The 17,291-nt window shown below is 34.1% G+C and overlaps 1 protein-coding gene across 2 annotated transcripts; it reads left to right on the forward strand.

Moving 5' to 3' along the window:
- Positions 1 to 5,969: 5,969 nt before the first annotated feature.
- LOC124365719 (cytochrome P450 6k1-like) lies at positions 5,970 to 16,394 on the forward strand. 2 transcript variants are annotated; one of them, XM_046821669.1, is made up of 5 exons: positions 5,970 to 6,115; positions 11,320 to 12,294; positions 14,357 to 14,575; positions 14,659 to 14,904; positions 15,936 to 16,394. In XM_046821669.1, exons 2-5 carry the CDS (start codon positions 11,334 to 11,336, stop codon positions 16,118 to 16,120), a joined length of 1,611 nt encoding a protein of 536 aa, XP_046677625.1. In that variant the 5' UTR covers positions 5,970 to 6,115; positions 11,320 to 11,333; the 3' UTR covers positions 16,121 to 16,394. The 2 variants fall into 2 exon arrangements, with proteins under 2 accessions (XP_046677625.1, XP_046677624.1); XM_046821668.1 differs by lacking the exon at positions 5,970 to 6,115 and adding an exon at positions 6,159 to 6,310.
- The last annotated feature ends 897 nt before the right edge of the window (positions 16,395 to 17,291 follow it).

Genomic DNA, 17,291 nt, shown 5'->3' on the forward strand with positions numbered 1-17,291 from the left:
CTTTAATATTTAATTATTATTTTAATCGATTTTTCATACGGAATCCATAATTTCCGGATCATTTACCCATGGAAGTTATGGTTAGGTAGGTTCACAATGTTTCCTCTCTCTCTCAAATCGATTAACCCAGCTCGCACTGAGGTTTGGAGGCTTCATGATTTTTGAGAACCAAACACAATCAAATAAACATAACCACTACTTCCACTCAGTTTACAAATCGAAAACACTAACCAACCTTAAGTTTCTACTTATATATACACTGCTAGCCGACACTGTTGCTTTATGAGAGTCTATCAAGTTGTAATATACGTTGTGTCATTGCAATTAAGCATGTGAATCGGTGTTCAATATCATACGTTTTTTAATTTGACACATTTGTTTATATCATACATGCACGTAAACGGTCGGTTTAATATATATATATATATATATATATATATATATATATATATATATATATATATATAAATGAATGTTTGTGTGTTTGTCCTTTATAGACTCAGAAACTATTGGACCGATCACTATGAAAATTTGTATTTATTTGTATTTTTCCACGTAGAAGGTTTATATGCTATGGCCATTGATGTAACTCACCACCAGGCTGCGCTGCAAAAAATGCAAGCTATCCAAGCGCCTGCATATTATAAACTGCAATTACGAGACGGTTACGTATATTAAATAGCCAAAAACTATTTGAAGGCAAAGCAATACACGGGCAAAGTTTACCAAAAGCGTGCGAAGCCGCGGGAAACAGCTAATGTTTTATAAAGCTATAACTAGAATCTTTTTTTGGTAACAGTAAAGTCATTGAAAACATCTATATTAAGAAACGTCCAGAAGACACCTTACAGTTATCATCAGTGATAATTTTGAAACAGACTCAAATATGTTCAAATGTGAGTATCCACCAAGCTATTTAGGATAGAAAATGTATCAGTAGTGTGTATTTAAGGGTGTTTATGCCCTTATAAACCTTATAAAATCTGCATAGTGAAATCCAGCAAATTCCTGTTTAAAATGTGAATAAAAGATCCTTTGAAAAGATTTGTAACTGACATTGTAGGAAACAAAAGTAAACTGTTCAAATAAATCCTTGGACGAGTCTAGTTGTTGTAAGTAATTATCAAAACAAATTCTTGGAAGTTTAGTTTTGGAACTGACACATTAACAAAACTGACCTATGGAAACAAATCCTTGAATAGATCAGATGTGTTGTGACTGACTAACAAAACTGAACTGTCAAACAAAGTCTTGGAAGAGTAGAATTGTGGGAAAACCTGCTGCTGACTTGAGGATATAAGTCTTTATATCATATGTGAATAAGAGGTGCCTACCTGTTTCTATATACTTCTTAGTGTCATTTATAAACAAGGTAAAGAGAAAAGATCTTAAGGGGGATACTTGAGAGACACCATATAAGACCTCAGTTATTCGGATTCGATAGCACCAAATCTAAATCTAACTCTAAGAGTTGTTCCCTTATAGACAGTAGAATAGTAGAAACCAACATAAAGGAACTTGTTTGTTTTCGGAAAATACTGTTTAGATGTAGTTGGTAAGGACTGATTTGTTGTTGTTGTTACCTCCTTGTACGAAACTCAAGTCGTTGTGGGATGTTATCAGATTTGAAGTGTTTAAAAAACTGAACTGTACAAATAAACTCTTAGGAGTGTACGTAGAGTTGGAACTGACATATTAACTGAACTCTACAAATAAATCCTTGGATAGATGAGATGAGTTGTGACTAACAAAACTGAACTGTACAAACAAAATTTGGAAGGGTAGAATTGTAACTGTGTTTCTTCGGCAATCCTTCTTGTATTTACCTCTCCTGAGACGAGCTGTGGCAGTCTCGGCAGAGCTGGGGATTGCAGTATGATTTGTGGGATTATACTAAGCCTGGTCAATTTCCATACACATTCTTAAGGTTTCAAGTTTGCCTGAAACTCTCCTCTTCTTAAAATTCTCAATAAAATGCATTGGAAAAGAAAGTCGATTAGGAAACTAAGACTAAACAACAATATCTGAGTACGGCCGGGTGTGTCGTCTAGTCCTACTATTTTGATATGGTTGAGTCGTTTAAGTCAATCTTCAGTAGCCTATCTGTAGCGGAAACGCTCAATGTATTTAGTTATTTATTTACTCTATAGGGGTCGTTTGTGACTCGATTGGTTCGTAGTTGTCTCGACAGTTACAAGGAAACTCTTACTCAGCACTCTGGCCGTTTGTAATTTGTCATAAGCTACAATATCTCAAGAGACTGTAATTCTCGTGCATATAATATTCTCGTCCATTTTTGAATCTTTGAATTGCGGCGAGAACCAGCAGGAAAACCTCATATGACCAATTATTAAGCGAAGAATTAAGCCAAAAGCTGGAGCCAGGCCCCGAGGAATCGGGCATATTTGAGGTACTTGTCATTTCAGTGTTCATGAAACATTTTAACACTGTCGTACATAGTAGCTGTTGCCTGACAGATTTACAAACATCAAAACAATGGCATATAACTATAATATTTACGATTATTTCGATTCCATAAGGAACACACCAACACGGGGGCCACCGATTTCACTGTTTTTCTTTTTCTTTGATGAGCGTTCATGGATAATGGGTATTTTGTGAATGTCCTCGCTTTTCAAATAACTTTCACTATATCATCTTATTTTTGATCTTTTCTTGGTTTTCAGGAACAATATGTGTATACCTAATCAGTATCGTATCCCTCATCATTACAAAACGAAGATCCTTCATGGTTTTCTCGGCCGTAAATATGTTCACTGTGTTCCAGATGCATTGCTTTGTGATTCCAATTGCGATAGTCAGGGGCTCACCGTGCTCGCTTCTTTCCCCGAACTATAGTCACGAAGCGAAATGAGTCCGGTCCTTTTGTTTGCATTCCTTTAGTTACTGTAAATATGCTACAATGTTAAAGGAAGCTCATTTAAAGTACCTTACAGACCCTAAATTTTCTTAAATTTTATAATGGTTATTTCAGTGATATTCAGAATAAACAAACTTGTTTTAATGTGTCACTACCGCCACATATACTAAAAGTTTAAAATACCACTGTGAAATACACCACAATACCTGCACATACAAATGTGTGCTAACGTCTTAATTATATGAGCGATATAAATACAATATAAATAATGTCGACTATGTCTACACTAAATTTACTTGAAATTACTTCTCAAAATGTTTATGTTATGAATATAGCATTAATTTTGAATGCTAGGAACAAAATATTGTATTCTTATATTCAAGCGATGTATACAGGGTGGAAAAAAAGTATGGAAACGCTTTCACTAATTTTTGTATGGCTTCACTTATACAAATTAAATTTTGCACATCACCACTTGAATTAAGAACCTAGTTTTTGAGACCAGTGGGAACATTTTATCTTTTCAGGGGGACGGCCCGTGAGGAGTCGGACGAAAATCTTAAATGTAAGCATAGGCCGAGTTTGGTATCAAATTAAAGGTCTAGTAAAGAGAAAAACTCATTACCGCAAACCGCACTTAAAAAGGTTGACCCTATCCAGAGTACGGGCCGTATGAATTTCATGACAAAGAAATTTAGTTATTTTGTCTTGTGAAGTAACTAATTTACTTTCAGTAGTATGTTTTATGTCGGTTATGTAAATTTGAAAAAACAATTTCCAACAAAAATTATTTTTTTATCTCTACATTTGTTGGATAACAGTAAATAGGGGTTTTCCTGTCTTGTCTTCAAGAACAGGTCCAGTCTCTCCAGCCCTTTTATCTCAGGCAAACATAAACTGGTTTAGGCAATACAAACAGTACTGTCACAGCAAAACTCCAAAGTTTTGTATTTTTAATATCAGCTTGGTTTTTTAGTCTACGTTATAATTTCGTCCACGTAAGATAAAGTTGAAAGTCTTCACTAGAAGGTACTGCGATAGTTATAAATTTTTTTACTTAAGTGTTTACATTTTATTCTACTAGTTTTAAAAGCAATGTCACTTAGTGAGTTTGAGAGAATCACGCTGCTTATGATGCGTGGGTATGGATATCTAGTTCGTCCCTATGAAGAAACAGCGCATTTGTTTAATGACACTTTTCTTGATAGACCCCCAATTAGTAAGTCAACAGTGTTTAAGACAGTAAAAAGATTTGAAGAAACTAGAACAGTCAAAGATCGCGAAAGAAGTGGCAGGCCTAAATCGGCAACAAATGAACAAAAATCTTTGGATGTACTCCAAACATTTGTTGAAAATCCCAGCACCTCAGCCAGAGTGGCTGCAGAAGATCTTGATATGAGCCATACCTCAGTTTTGATTGGTTTTACACAAAAAACAACTATCACCCTTTTAAAGTAACCCTAACCCAACAACTTGCAGAGGATGATTTTGATCGAAGGAATGAATTTTGCGAAATAATAATGAGAAAGTGTGACGAAATTCAAAATTTTTTAAGTTCGATATTGTTTTCTGATGAAGCTACATTCTTTGTTAATGGACAAGTTAATAGGCATAATTGCGTCACTGGGCCGACACATAATCCACACTGGAATGATAGAAGGCCACACACAAAGGCCTCAGAAAGTGAATATGTGGGCTGGAATAATAAACAATAAAATTGTAGGACTGTTTGTGATAGATGAAATCTAACAGGGCGAAATTTATTTCAATATGTTGACAAATAACATTTTGCCAGCAGTGCGTGCTCTTCTTGGGGCAAATTTTAATGCAGTATGGTTTCAGCAAGATGGAGCACCGCCCCATTACTATTTGCGGAGGTGCGCAATCTGTTAGATGAAGTGTTTCGTAACCGTTGGATTGGTCGCAGGGGTACCGTTGAGTGGCCGGCTAGGTCACCGGATCTTAATCCACTAGATTTCTTTTTGTGGGGCTTCTTAAAAGATAATGTGTATAAAACTAAACCAGCCAACATTGAGGAGCTGACAAATCGTTTATTAGAAGAAGCAAGAAGAATTACACCCGAGATGCTTCAAAATGTGACTGCAGTAGGTTTTTATAATAGACTAGCTCATTGCCAACAAGTGTTCGGAGAGCAGTTTGAGCACCTCATTTAAAAGGTATGGTTATTTTTTGTAATACATAGATAATTTTTAATTTAATTCTTTTGGATAATTGTGTTCCATTAAAATGTCATTTTCAGTCAGAACAGTTTACTTGAGACTGTGAAATTGCGGAGAAATAATAATTAATCAAAACGTTACTTATGAAATTTCAAACGGCCCGTACTCTGGATAGGGTCAACCTTTTTAAGTGCGGTTTGCGGTAATGAGTTTCTCTTTACTAGACCTTTAATTTGATACCAAAACTCGGCCTATGCTTACATTTAAGATTTTCGTCCGACTCCTCACGGGGCCGTTCCCCTGAAAAGATAAAATGTCCCCACTGGTCTCAAAAAAACTAGGTTCTTAATACAAGTGGTGATGTGCAAAATTTAATTTGTATAAGTGAAGCCATACAAAATTAGTGAAAGCGTTTCCATACTTTTTTTCCACCCTGTATACAAAATTTAATTAAAATCTGTCCACCAGGTTTTGTCATATTGAGTAACTGAAACACCAAAACATCTCACAGTCGTTTGCATTTAATTAATAAAAAACATATTAAAATGAAATAAATGTTATTGTCAGTCAATATGTCATGAGAAATGTCAAGTTGAAAATTACAATTGACTTAATTACACAACGATTTGAACCAAAATATTATAATTTATACCTTATAGAGAGACAATTTATTTATTAGCCTAAGCTTGCGTACACTGCTGAATTTCCAAGGAATTCTATGAATGCCATTAAGTGTGAAACACAATCGGAATGCGTGAAAACAAAGTCTGGCCGAAGGATATCGCTCCCCCAACAAAACAATGACTTGTAATTTCTGTAAATAGCTCTAGGCTTTTATCTCAACCTGTTTAACTACACTCTTAGAAGATGATAGTAGCCTACAGGCAGTGGATAAGAGTGCTATTAGCGCGTGACCTTGAAGCAGTCAACGAGACTGTGTTAACCAATTAACTACGTTAGTTAGATGTTTGGACAGTACAGTACAACACTGACAACCGGTCTGTGTCTTCTGCAGGGCGTGTTGAGACAACTGCACTCTTTCGTGGCTCCTACTGTAGGTTTCCAAGTAAACGCTTCATTAGGCTATACAGTAAGATAAACACGCTCATCTTGAGTTTAGATAGATAGTGAGAGGTTGTATTTATCTTAAACGCTGTGCAACTTGCAATGTAACGGAATACAAGTTCGTGGTTAGACCCTGAATCAAGTTCTGTGTTGAATAATTTTGCTATCTTCTGATTTTATTGAGGTAATGTAATTGTTTGGTATGATTGTTTTTTAATACTTCAATATGATGAACAAGTTAAAAAGATTAAATATTTGTTTAGTTTGAACTATTTTTTTAACAGTAAAGTTGCAGTTATAAATAGAGGTTAAGTGCTTACTTATAACTAACTAACTTGTCAAATCTCCAAATCAATAAAATATAATTTAAGCAAAGCAATTTAATTATTTTGAAAAATAAATATTCCTTCCAATCCAGTGGAGGAAATAGATATAATTTGTAACAACTGAAGTATTAATAATTTATTTCCAAAATATATTTAAAACAAAATATCTCAAAATCCAAAACCTAAGATACAAATATTGTTTATGACAAATGTTGTTTAGTAAATGTTCTTTGAATTCTAAGATAATTTTGTCTAACTCTATAAAAATATAGTTGTGATTTTATATTAAAAGGCCACCATAACAAAAAAAAATGCTCACCATTTGAACTAAATGGTGGACCAAGCAATGGTCTTAGTCAAGATATTTATAAGATACATTTTTTTACCAAGTTTAATCATGTTTCAAAAATTTCTTTCGCTAGTACTTCATGATAGAGAAATTCTTATGGGATTTACACGTAATCAATATCTTAAAAATCATTTGAGATCAAAAGCAATGACTTATTACACAAATTTAGGAAGAATTTTTATTTATTATTATTATTATTTTTTTTATTTGTGTGATTATTCATTGCAATGCACGTAAAATAATAGTAAAATTCAAGAATTGAGTTTAATTGCAACCCATGTTATTGTTATATAATAAACAATAACTTATAATGAGTCTGAAGAAATGTTATGTTATTTATATTATTATTTTAATCATAGCTATATTTTAAATAATATAACCACTTATTTTATGGTTACAGCACCCAATTTTGTACCTATTTTCATACAGTATCAGAATCATTTCAGTTTATTTAAAAAAAAATAACAAGTCAAATCAAATCAAATATATTTATTTGTTGTAAACATGTTCACATGTATAACAAAGTCAACTTAAAAGGTTACTTAACCTAACTTAAAGAGTTAACAACTTCGTAAAATTCTGTTACATCGTATAAGCAGGTTGCAACTAGAAAGTTCTTTAGTTTTTGTCTAAATCTAGTGAGTGGCAGCTCTTTAATACCTTCCGGCAAAACATTAAACATTTTTATGCCTTGGTATAGAAAACTCTTCTGAGTTGCAGAGTATCTGCATCGTTCACTTATAAGTTTATTTTTGTTTCTAGTTGCATAGTTATGGACCTCAGACATTGCAGGCAAAAGTGCCAAGTTCCTCTTAACAAACAAGTGTCCTGGTTAGATAAATACCAACTTGTCCATTTAAACTAAAGTATGTACTGGAAAAATACTATAAGAAAATAATTTTAAGATCCTTACAGATCCGGAAATCTGAATTTGGTTATTGTTTAGAAGAAGAACGATAAAAGATAATAAATTATTGCAACCCAAATCTATGGACAAAAGTAAGGTAACTAATTAGTAATTATTCACACTAACCAATAAATGAATCAACATGCACTATGCATATTCATTTCTATGTCATTGGTCTTCATTTAAGAACTGATGATATATTTTCAAATATTAACCATGCTAAAACTAGCATAACGTTAAAACAACAAATATTGCACAAAAACACAAAACCAAAGAACTAGTCTTCCTTCTAACCTGACGTACATAAAAAATAATAACATCAGTATCTGATACAGCTTACAGACTAATCACCAGAAGAAAGCACCAGGTCACTTGACAATGTTGATAATGAATTAAAACTTTTTGAAATAAAGACACCTCTTATGAAACCCATCTATAATAATGAAATAAGTTACAAAACATCTTTTATAGATTGAAATAAAATCTCATAAATAAATGAGTGTATTTTATTGCTAACAAATTTATGGTCAAATGTAAATAAATCATTAACTATTTGCACTAACCAATAATATAGAAATGACAATAATATCCACATTTACATTGTGGATATGATTTCCTAGTTGTAGTTGTAACTGAATTATATTCTTATCACATTAGAACTGGTGATACATTTAGAAATACGAGTATATATCACCTGTACAAGTACACCTTAGGTCTGTGTAGGGTATTTCATAGTCCTATTGTTTAGTTTGCTTTCTTGCCCCGATAAAAAAATATAGCAAAAGAGCATTACATTTTTTCAATAATGTTTTAATGTGATAGGTACAAATTCTGATATTGCTGTATTAGTGGTGTAATTAAATGGTATAATTTGTTTAATGAAATTCTGAAATGACCGGATCAGCCATATGAACTTATAAAACACGGTTGCGAAGTAAGATGGTATTATTTGGCACTGATTGTAAAATGTACTTCTTTCTTAGTGTTGAAATATAAATTTTCACTGCATGCATTTTTGTGTATTTTAAAATAAAATAAATATCTTATTGAATTCTTTACTCTATACGTTGTCACTAAATGAACAGTAATCTGCACATTTCAATATCAAAACTATTATACACACATCCAGGTCTAGCACAAGCTATTCTGGCATCCAAGCCAAAACAACCCTTTGCAGTCATATAGAAACTCAAAAAAAAAAAAAAAAAAAACCAGTTCCGTGGCATGTTTTGAGATGTGATGATACTTTTTAATCGCAAGTACAACAGGATATTGAATTTTTTTTATTTTACACCATATAGGAACTTAGAAAATACAACAAAAACCAACACTTTTGGAATTCAGAAGAAATAATCATATTTCCAAAAGTTTAAATGGAATTTATTTGAATTTTGAGTTTATCTTTGAGTTCACCTTCCCTTTATTGCAGCGTCTGTTATCTGATGCTGTCTCAGACTTGACTCCTGGAATCCGGAGTCATGTTCGTCTGAAGAGATATAACAAAATTCCTTGACGTAGAAGCTCAAAATGAAACATTTACATCGTTTCAACATCAGAGACACCTTTAAACAGGTGAATTGGTAGCCTTATCTCATCTCTCATAGTATCATCAGGTACACAATTAATTGAGAGCACTACGATGTGATAGACACGATCTCTAAGCACTGTGGAGCAACCGAGTTTTCTACACATAACATAGCTATGGTGGGAAGGGTTAATTCAATTGAATTTTGAGTTTAGCTCCAGTTCACCTTCCTTTTATTGCAGCATCTGAAGTCTGATGAAGTCTTAAACAATAAGACTACCACTTCATTGTTATTCCTAAATCTCAATGGTGACTACAATCTGTTCTGACTATCCATTCCGGCCAAACCTCCTGAAGGATGAACGGTTTTAGTAGTGTAAAGATCAATATAGTGTATAACCAAAATTGCTCCCACACTTTAATGAAAGTAAAAGTCACTTATTAAACATTGTAATATTTTATCAACTTTATGCTTTAATTATTTTATAATTAACATTATTATATTAATAATAACTGTATTAAGTTTCCTTCACCATTCCCAATTTAGTAAATAATTAGTTCATTACATTATATTTACTGTACGTACATACATTTTTACTATAAATATTCTATAAATATTTTGTTGCTTGCCTACACGAACGATCACTCTATAAAAATGTCATTGCTTTATGAAAATCTATAAATTTGTATATCAAACTTCAATAATTATTTGGCTCCTCAATTTTTAATCTGTGTTATTATGATTGTAATCCTTTCTCACATTTTCAATGTAACAATTCAACACAATTATGGATATATATATCCATATATATAAAGTAAGTTACCTTTCACATGGCTCTGTACATATTTGAATTGGCAGCTTTATGGAGTATTTCATTGCTCATATAAGATTCACAAGAGTGGCTAATTAATCTGGTACCTCAATTTATAACTTGTTATCAAGATTGTAATACTTTCTCACATTTTCAATACATCAATTCAAAACAATCAATACATACTTCCATTAAATCATTTTTGCTCTCAGTTAATTCAATTAATTCCAAACTGACTCAGACAAATCTGTCAACATGGCACAACAATACTGCATGAGTAATGACCTTGTTTTTAATCAAAATAAAACTAAACAGATGTATTTTGGAAGAAATAGAAAGGACTCAACAGCACTCCCTGATCTTCAGAATGTAAACATGCTGAAACACCTAGGTGTAACACTTGATAGTGATTTATCATGGAAAAATCATGTAGACAATCTGTGCAAAAAACTAAGCTCTGCCATATTTGCCATAAAAAGAACCTCAGCAGTCAGTTCACCAGAAGCTTCAAAAATAGCATACCATGCCCTTTTCCAAAGCCACTTACAATATGGAATAGTTGTTTGGGGGGGAACTTCAAATGCCAACCTGCAGCGCCTACTGAAATTGCAAAAGAGGGCTCTCAGAATAATGACTGGTCAAGGCCCAAGAGAAAGTTGTAGAAATACATTCAAGGATTTGAAGATTCTTACAGTTATTTCCATTTACATATTGGAAACTGTTCTCTTTTGTGTTACTAGAGACCTAACAAGGCATAGAGATCTGCATGGACACAACACAAGACATGCAGGCAACTTCCACCTTCCGGCACACAGAACAGCCACCTATGCAAAAAAAACCATCTTATGCTGGAATCAAGATATATAACACACTGCCTGAAGACTTGAAGACCAACAGCCCACAGAACCTGAAGAAGGAACTCCGGACCTGGCTCCAGGAAAGACCCTTCTACAGCATGGAAGAGTTCTTCAATTGGAGGGACAATGCATGAAGACCCAACTCATGAGGAAGAAGATATTTTTTTTCTTTAAACTTGACATGTATTCTAATCTTGATGATTATGAATAAAGAATTTCTGATTTCTGATTTCTGATTTCTGACAAGTGTTTTAATTTTATTATATTTTCTTACAAAGTTTTCTTGTTTACAATTCTGTTTGTGCAAGTTTAGCTTTTACATCTTATGTATTTGAATTAGCACCTTTTACATAGTAATTCATTGGTCATATAAGATACACAAGAGTGGCTAATGTAATGCTGATTGTTGTGTTTCAGGTTCAGAGGTGACGATGGCTGTGGTCACTGGTTCTGTACTGATAGATATTCTCTTGGCTCTTATTTCTGCTCTGTGCCTTCTGTACTGGTACATCACAAACAATGATGACTACTGGGACAAAAGAGGCGTTGCCAACGTCAAGAAAGGATTGTTTCTGGGTACCTTTTTGGGCAAACAATCACAAGCCGAAGCAGTTAAGGAGATTTACAATCAATTTCCTGAAGAAAAGTTTGTGGGCTTGTTCCAATTCAAAAAGCCTGTACTTATGGTGCGGGATCCAACCTTAATAAACAAGGTATTGGTGAAGGATTTCACCCATTTTCAAGATAGGGCAGGAGCAACACTTAAGAAAGATTTATTCTCTAGAAATCTTCTTGGATTAAAAGGAAGTGTGTGGCGAACACTTCGCCACAAATTGACGCCTACTTTTACAACAGGGAAATTGAGAGGTATGTTCGAACAGATCTCCAAAAGCAGTGAAAATTTGATTACAAAGATAGACGAGGTTTCATCTGTGAAGAATGAAGATGTGGATCCTTCAAACGTTCTCTTCGAGTTCACTTTGGACGTGATCGCAAGCTGTGCTTTTGGAGTCCAGTTCCCACCAGACAGCCCTGACTTCAAAAAGTTCAAGTCGATTGTGGAAAAATTGTTTTCCGGTTCTCCTCTGACATTTTTAAAATTCACATTTGTAACATTAGCGCCAAAAATAGCTGACTATTTCAACATAACCGTATCGCCCAGTGAGCTGTACGATTACTTCATGAATATGACCCGGGCTAACATGAAATATCGTAAGGAGAATAATATCCACAGGAACGACTACTTCGAACTGCTGTTGTCACTCAAGGAACAAGAAGAGAAAGGGGAGATCACACCCCATGTGGCTACTTCTGTTCACGAGGATGATGCAATCATTGACCAGATGAACTATACAGAGGAGGATGAGAAATCAATAGATACATCTGAGAAATGTAAGTTGCCAGACAGTAGTTATTTCATCTTGCCAAAAGTAACCTGTAGACTACTAACCCTCTAGTGGTTACTTATCTAACAAAACAGGTATTATTAAGATAATAGTGCAGCTAAGATAAGGGCACAGTTTTGAATGATAGATTATGAGGAGATCGTTGTAAAATACTACCCACTTTGTGACTAAACAACGTGAATCTGAAGTGGTTCAGAGAACAGATTTTTTATCAGTTTTAATCAGTGGTTAAAGATCAGTTCTTAACTATTTGCACTATATTAACTAAGAAAATGAGTTTACGTGAATTGTGAGACACATTTGGAACAAAGAATGGTATAATATGATGTTTGAGCACTCTTGTAGGTTTGTTAACACCTAAGTAGGTTTCACAGCCAACGTCAATATTGGTTTCACGATGTACCACTTGATATTTATATTATTTATTGCATTTGGCCAGTAAAAATATAATAAATATAAGCAGTTCCTCGTATATACACAATGTCTTATTGAATAACAGATATGTCACAGGCATAGCCTTTTTAAATGGAACAATGTCAAAGTCAAGTCAAAGTCAAATCATCTTTATTTACATAAACTTTAAGATTAGTAATTGCGTCAACAAATAAAGGTTTAGGTCTAGTGTCTTGTTGATCTTAGGTCTTACTCCTGTAGAATTTGTTTAGCGAGTAAAATGGTTCAATCCAGTAGCCAGTTCTTGAGGGTTTGTCTCCGGCAATGTCTCCGGTCCGTCGTTTTCAAGTCTTCAGGAAGTGCATTCCACATCTTGGCGCCAGCGTAGCTTGGACTCTTTTCAGTTGCTGTGAGCCTATTAACGAGGCAGGCAGTAATCAGATGCTTGTCTTGTGTTATATTGATGCATTTGTGCATAGGTCCTTGCTGCATCTGGTGCTTTGTTGTGAACATGCATCACAGCTTCTAGGACAATAAAACACTTCTAAAAATAAATAAGTTTACTCCAACAATTTCAGCAATACTAAATCTATTTTAGGCTAGAGAGGAGAAATATTGTTTTTAGTAATCTAGTGACCCCCATTTATGACATAATATGTCCTATGGTAATTTTGAATCTGATGTAGACATGTTTAAACTAGACATTTCAGTGTTCATTGTTAAAATGATATGAGGCTAAACAAACTTGCCACTGGCTCTTATTTCAGATTTTGCGTGTGAAGAAACATTTCTGGTTCGAACCAATATATTTTACACACTATAGTAGTGTTGTTGCTGTGTTCAAGAAAATGTTTACATATGAGTAAATAGGTCTCAAAAGTCTTTTTCAATCAAACATGTAACAACTTTCAGCAATTATATATACTTCAGGTCTGTTACGTTCAATACTATAGAAGCGTTTGCATTGTTGCCCTAATCAAGAAAATATGTACATACATTGAAAAGTTAGTCTGAAAAGTCAACTTAGGTAAAAAAAATGTATTTCCACTCATTGCTATTTACTTCTGCTTCAAGGTATTTCCGGTACCGGTTGTCTGTAACAATTAAGAGCATAATACACAGTTGTGTTGAATTTCATCTTTCTAGAACAGAGGGAAGTTTAAAAACAGAATATAGCTGTTATAAAAGATTACAATCCTATTTCTTCAACCCATATGGATATTTGATCTTGATGAAAATAATTTCGATTTTATGTTTAAGTCATTAAGCATACATGTATCAAATTCTTCCCGAATTTGTAGTTGGAGAATTAGTAATTAGTAAGTGAGGGCTTTTATAAATATAACATATAAAAAAGGGTTTTTGGCACCATGACTCAATAATGAAATTTTTAATTACAAATAAATTTTTGTGTGTTGGTTGAGTATGAAACATTGTGGGATAAAAATTATCGACCAACTAACTTTCTAGTGATAGAGCATTGATTTGCTGAGTTTCATAACTTTCTGAAGAAATCCAGAGCGAGGGCATCATGAAGGTATTAGGATAGGAAAATAATAGGACAATACTAACCTTTGTATTTTAAAATATTTACTTGATAGTGAAAAAGTGTTCAACTTTTGTGAACAGAACTGAAGTTTTGCACCTTTTAAAAGGGTTCACAGACGAATCAATCGCTTCAAACACTGTGATCTTCCTGACTGGTGGTTCGGAGACAGTCTCTCGCACTATCTGCTTCGTTCTGTTCGAGTTATCGAGGCACCTTGAAATTCAACAGAAAGTCCAACAGGAGGTGGACTCTGTCTTGTCCAAACATGGGGAGTTGTCCTTTGAGGCTCTCAGGGAGATGCCATATCTGGATCAAGTTATCCAAGGTAACTAACTTATTTATAACTAATCACCTTTAGCGTTTGGTACAATCTCCTTACCTCCACTGATTACAAACCTGTTTGTACAGAGGCACAGAGGATCTATCCTGTACTGCCCATGCTGTCGCGGGAATGTGTTAAACCATACAAAGTACCGGACTCAGACCTCATCATAGAGAAGGGAACAGTGATGCTCATTCCCGTTATTGGCTTGCACAAAGATGATAAATACTATCCTGATCCTGCCCAGTTCAACCCTGAAAGGTTCAAGGGGAACAATTTCAAACCCAACTCTACGTTCTTACCGTTTGGGGATGGACCAAGGATTTGTATAGGTAAGTCCAATTTTAAAATTCATTTAATGCTGTATGATGTATTCACTTCAAATGGGAATATTAGAGATTAAATTTTCTTATTTATATTGTTGTAGATTTTCATCCTTAAGTTTCCAGCTATCGATTTGTGCTAACTAGATAAATTCTCACATTAGTTTTAAGAAAAATTCAGTTGATTTCTTAGGAATGTTAGAGATATCTTAATTTGATCTATTGTGACAATGAAACTAGATATTGTAAGTCTCCATTCCGACCACAAACTACGACGTGATGATCACGTATCTCCTTATTTTGAGCAATTATCCCTATTAAAATCCAAAGAACTTAGAGATCTTCATGTACTTAGTCTGTTGCACGCACTAATCCACAATGGTTGTCCAAGTTATTTGGCCCAAAGTTTCGTTTTTATGTCTGATATTAGAGGACGTAGAACTCGTAGGGGTGCATCTTTATTATCAACTCCAATTCATAGGACAGCCTTATATAATAAATCTTTCACTGTTTCCGCATGTCGATTGTGGAACGCTGGAACGCTCTCCCAGACAACATCAGAAGTATTGACAAGCGCGATCGCTTTGGGGCGGAGATTAGGGCCTTTCTGCTGCGGACTCGGCGGGAGTGACGGTTGGTGGTTCTTGCGGTCACACTTGGGGTAACTGTATGTAAGTTGCGTGGATGGGGAATGAAAGCTGATTAGGATAGGATAGTTTTATTAGTTGCCTGTTGTATTAAAGAGATTTATGTTAGAGTTTAATCAAAATGGTTAATTTTAATTATAATTTCTTATATATATACATTATTATGTTACATCCAATATGTAATTAATTATTAAAGTGATTTAGTTTAATAGTAAAAGTAATTTCTGTTGCAGCCATTAAGGTTATGTAGCAATGAATGTAAAGGCCTATTTCTACAAACTTCAAACTAATTGACAAGGCTCAATTATTCTTACTAACTGATTCAATAAACTTTATGTGGAGCAGTATCTCAATCAGAACTACAATTACAATGAAACTAATTCTCTGTTACAGCCATGAGGTTTGCTGTGATGGAGGTGAAGGCTTGTGTGGCCAAGATCATGTCTCAATACACCGTGAAACTCAGCAAAAAAACTCAAGTGCCTCTTCAGTTTGAAGTTCGTTCATTTTTACTAGTAGTCAAAGGTGGAATGTTTCTCTCTATTGAAAAGAGGTCACCTAAACATGTGTTGTCATAGTCAAGGTGGTACCAATTAAATATGAAATGCCACTTGACATCATGTTCATCCTTTATTGGATCGTAAATATTAATTACTATTCATTTGTATTTGCTTTCATATGCATGCATTTGTTATACATTGCATTTTTACAACTTTCTTCAAAGTACAAACTGAAACAAAATCTGCAATCTCTACAAAACCCATCAAAATGAAAGGATTTATAGAATGTGTTTAAATATAATCATTTAAAATGTTGTTAACACAATATAAACAATAAAATGTACTTAATAACTTTTCTGTATAATTTTCCCTTAATGATGAAGTTTAAAATATTAAGTAATATTTTAAAGAATGTATATCAAGTGTCTTTAATCTATAATTAAGATAAAGATTTAAAATGTAAAACAAAATAGCTAAAAATAGTTCTTTTTCAACTATGATTTGTATTTTTTTTAATTAATTGAGTGAGTGGGATGATATGCTACAAAAACTAAAAAGTTTACATTATCATTTAAGTTGCAGGCTTCTATGTAAATATTCGTAAATAATATCTAGCGTGTAAGAGAGTAGGTAGGTAATGGATAGTGGAAGCGTGTAAGAGGGTGGGTAGATAATGGATGGTGGAGGCATGTAAGAGGGTGGGTAGGTAATGGATAGTGAAGGCGTGTAAGAGGGTGGGTAGGTAATGGAAATTGGAAGTGTATAAGAAGGTGGGTAGGTAATGGATAATGAAAGTGTGTAAGAGGGTGGGTTGGTAATAGATAGTGGAAGTATGTAAGAGGGTGGGTAGGTAATGGGTAGTGGAAGTGTGTAAGAGGGTGGGTTGGTAATAGATAGTGGAAGTATGTAAGAGGGTGGGTAGGTAATGGGTAGTGGAAGTGTGTAAGAGGGTGGGTTGGTAATAGATAGTGGAAGTATGTAAGAGGGTGGGTAGGTAATGGGTAGTGGAAGTACGTAAGAGGGTGGGTAGGTAATGGGTAGTGGAAGTGTGTAAGAGGGTGGGTTGGTAATAGATAGTGGAAGTACGTAAGAGGGTGGGTAGGTAATAGATAGTGGAAGTGTGTAAGAGGGTGGGTAGGTAATGGATATATTGTTTTCCAAAATTGTTGCATTCCTGTATGTAACAGTGCTACTACAGCTTCAAGAGAGACTCAACTGAAATACTTTTAGAGCTGTTGATACAGACTAC

Source organism: Homalodisca vitripennis, chromosome 7, assembly GCF_021130785.1.
Source record: "Homalodisca vitripennis isolate AUS2020 chromosome 7, UT_GWSS_2.1, whole genome shotgun sequence".
Taxonomy (NCBI): domain Eukaryota; kingdom Metazoa; phylum Arthropoda; class Insecta; order Hemiptera; family Cicadellidae; genus Homalodisca; species Homalodisca vitripennis.

Coding starts and splice junctions, on each gene's coding strand:
- LOC124365719 (XM_046821669.1), top strand. CDS start 11,334: ATGGCTGTGGTCACTGGTTCTGTACTGATAGATATTCTCTTGGCTCTT. Junction 12,295..14,356: donor AATAGATACATCTGAGAAAT/GTAAGTTGCCAG, acceptor ACCTTTTAAAAG/GGTTCACAGACGAATCAATC. Junction 14,905..15,935: donor TGGACCAAGGATTTGTATAG/GTAAGTCCAATT, acceptor TCTCTGTTACAG/CCATGAGGTTTGCTGTGATG.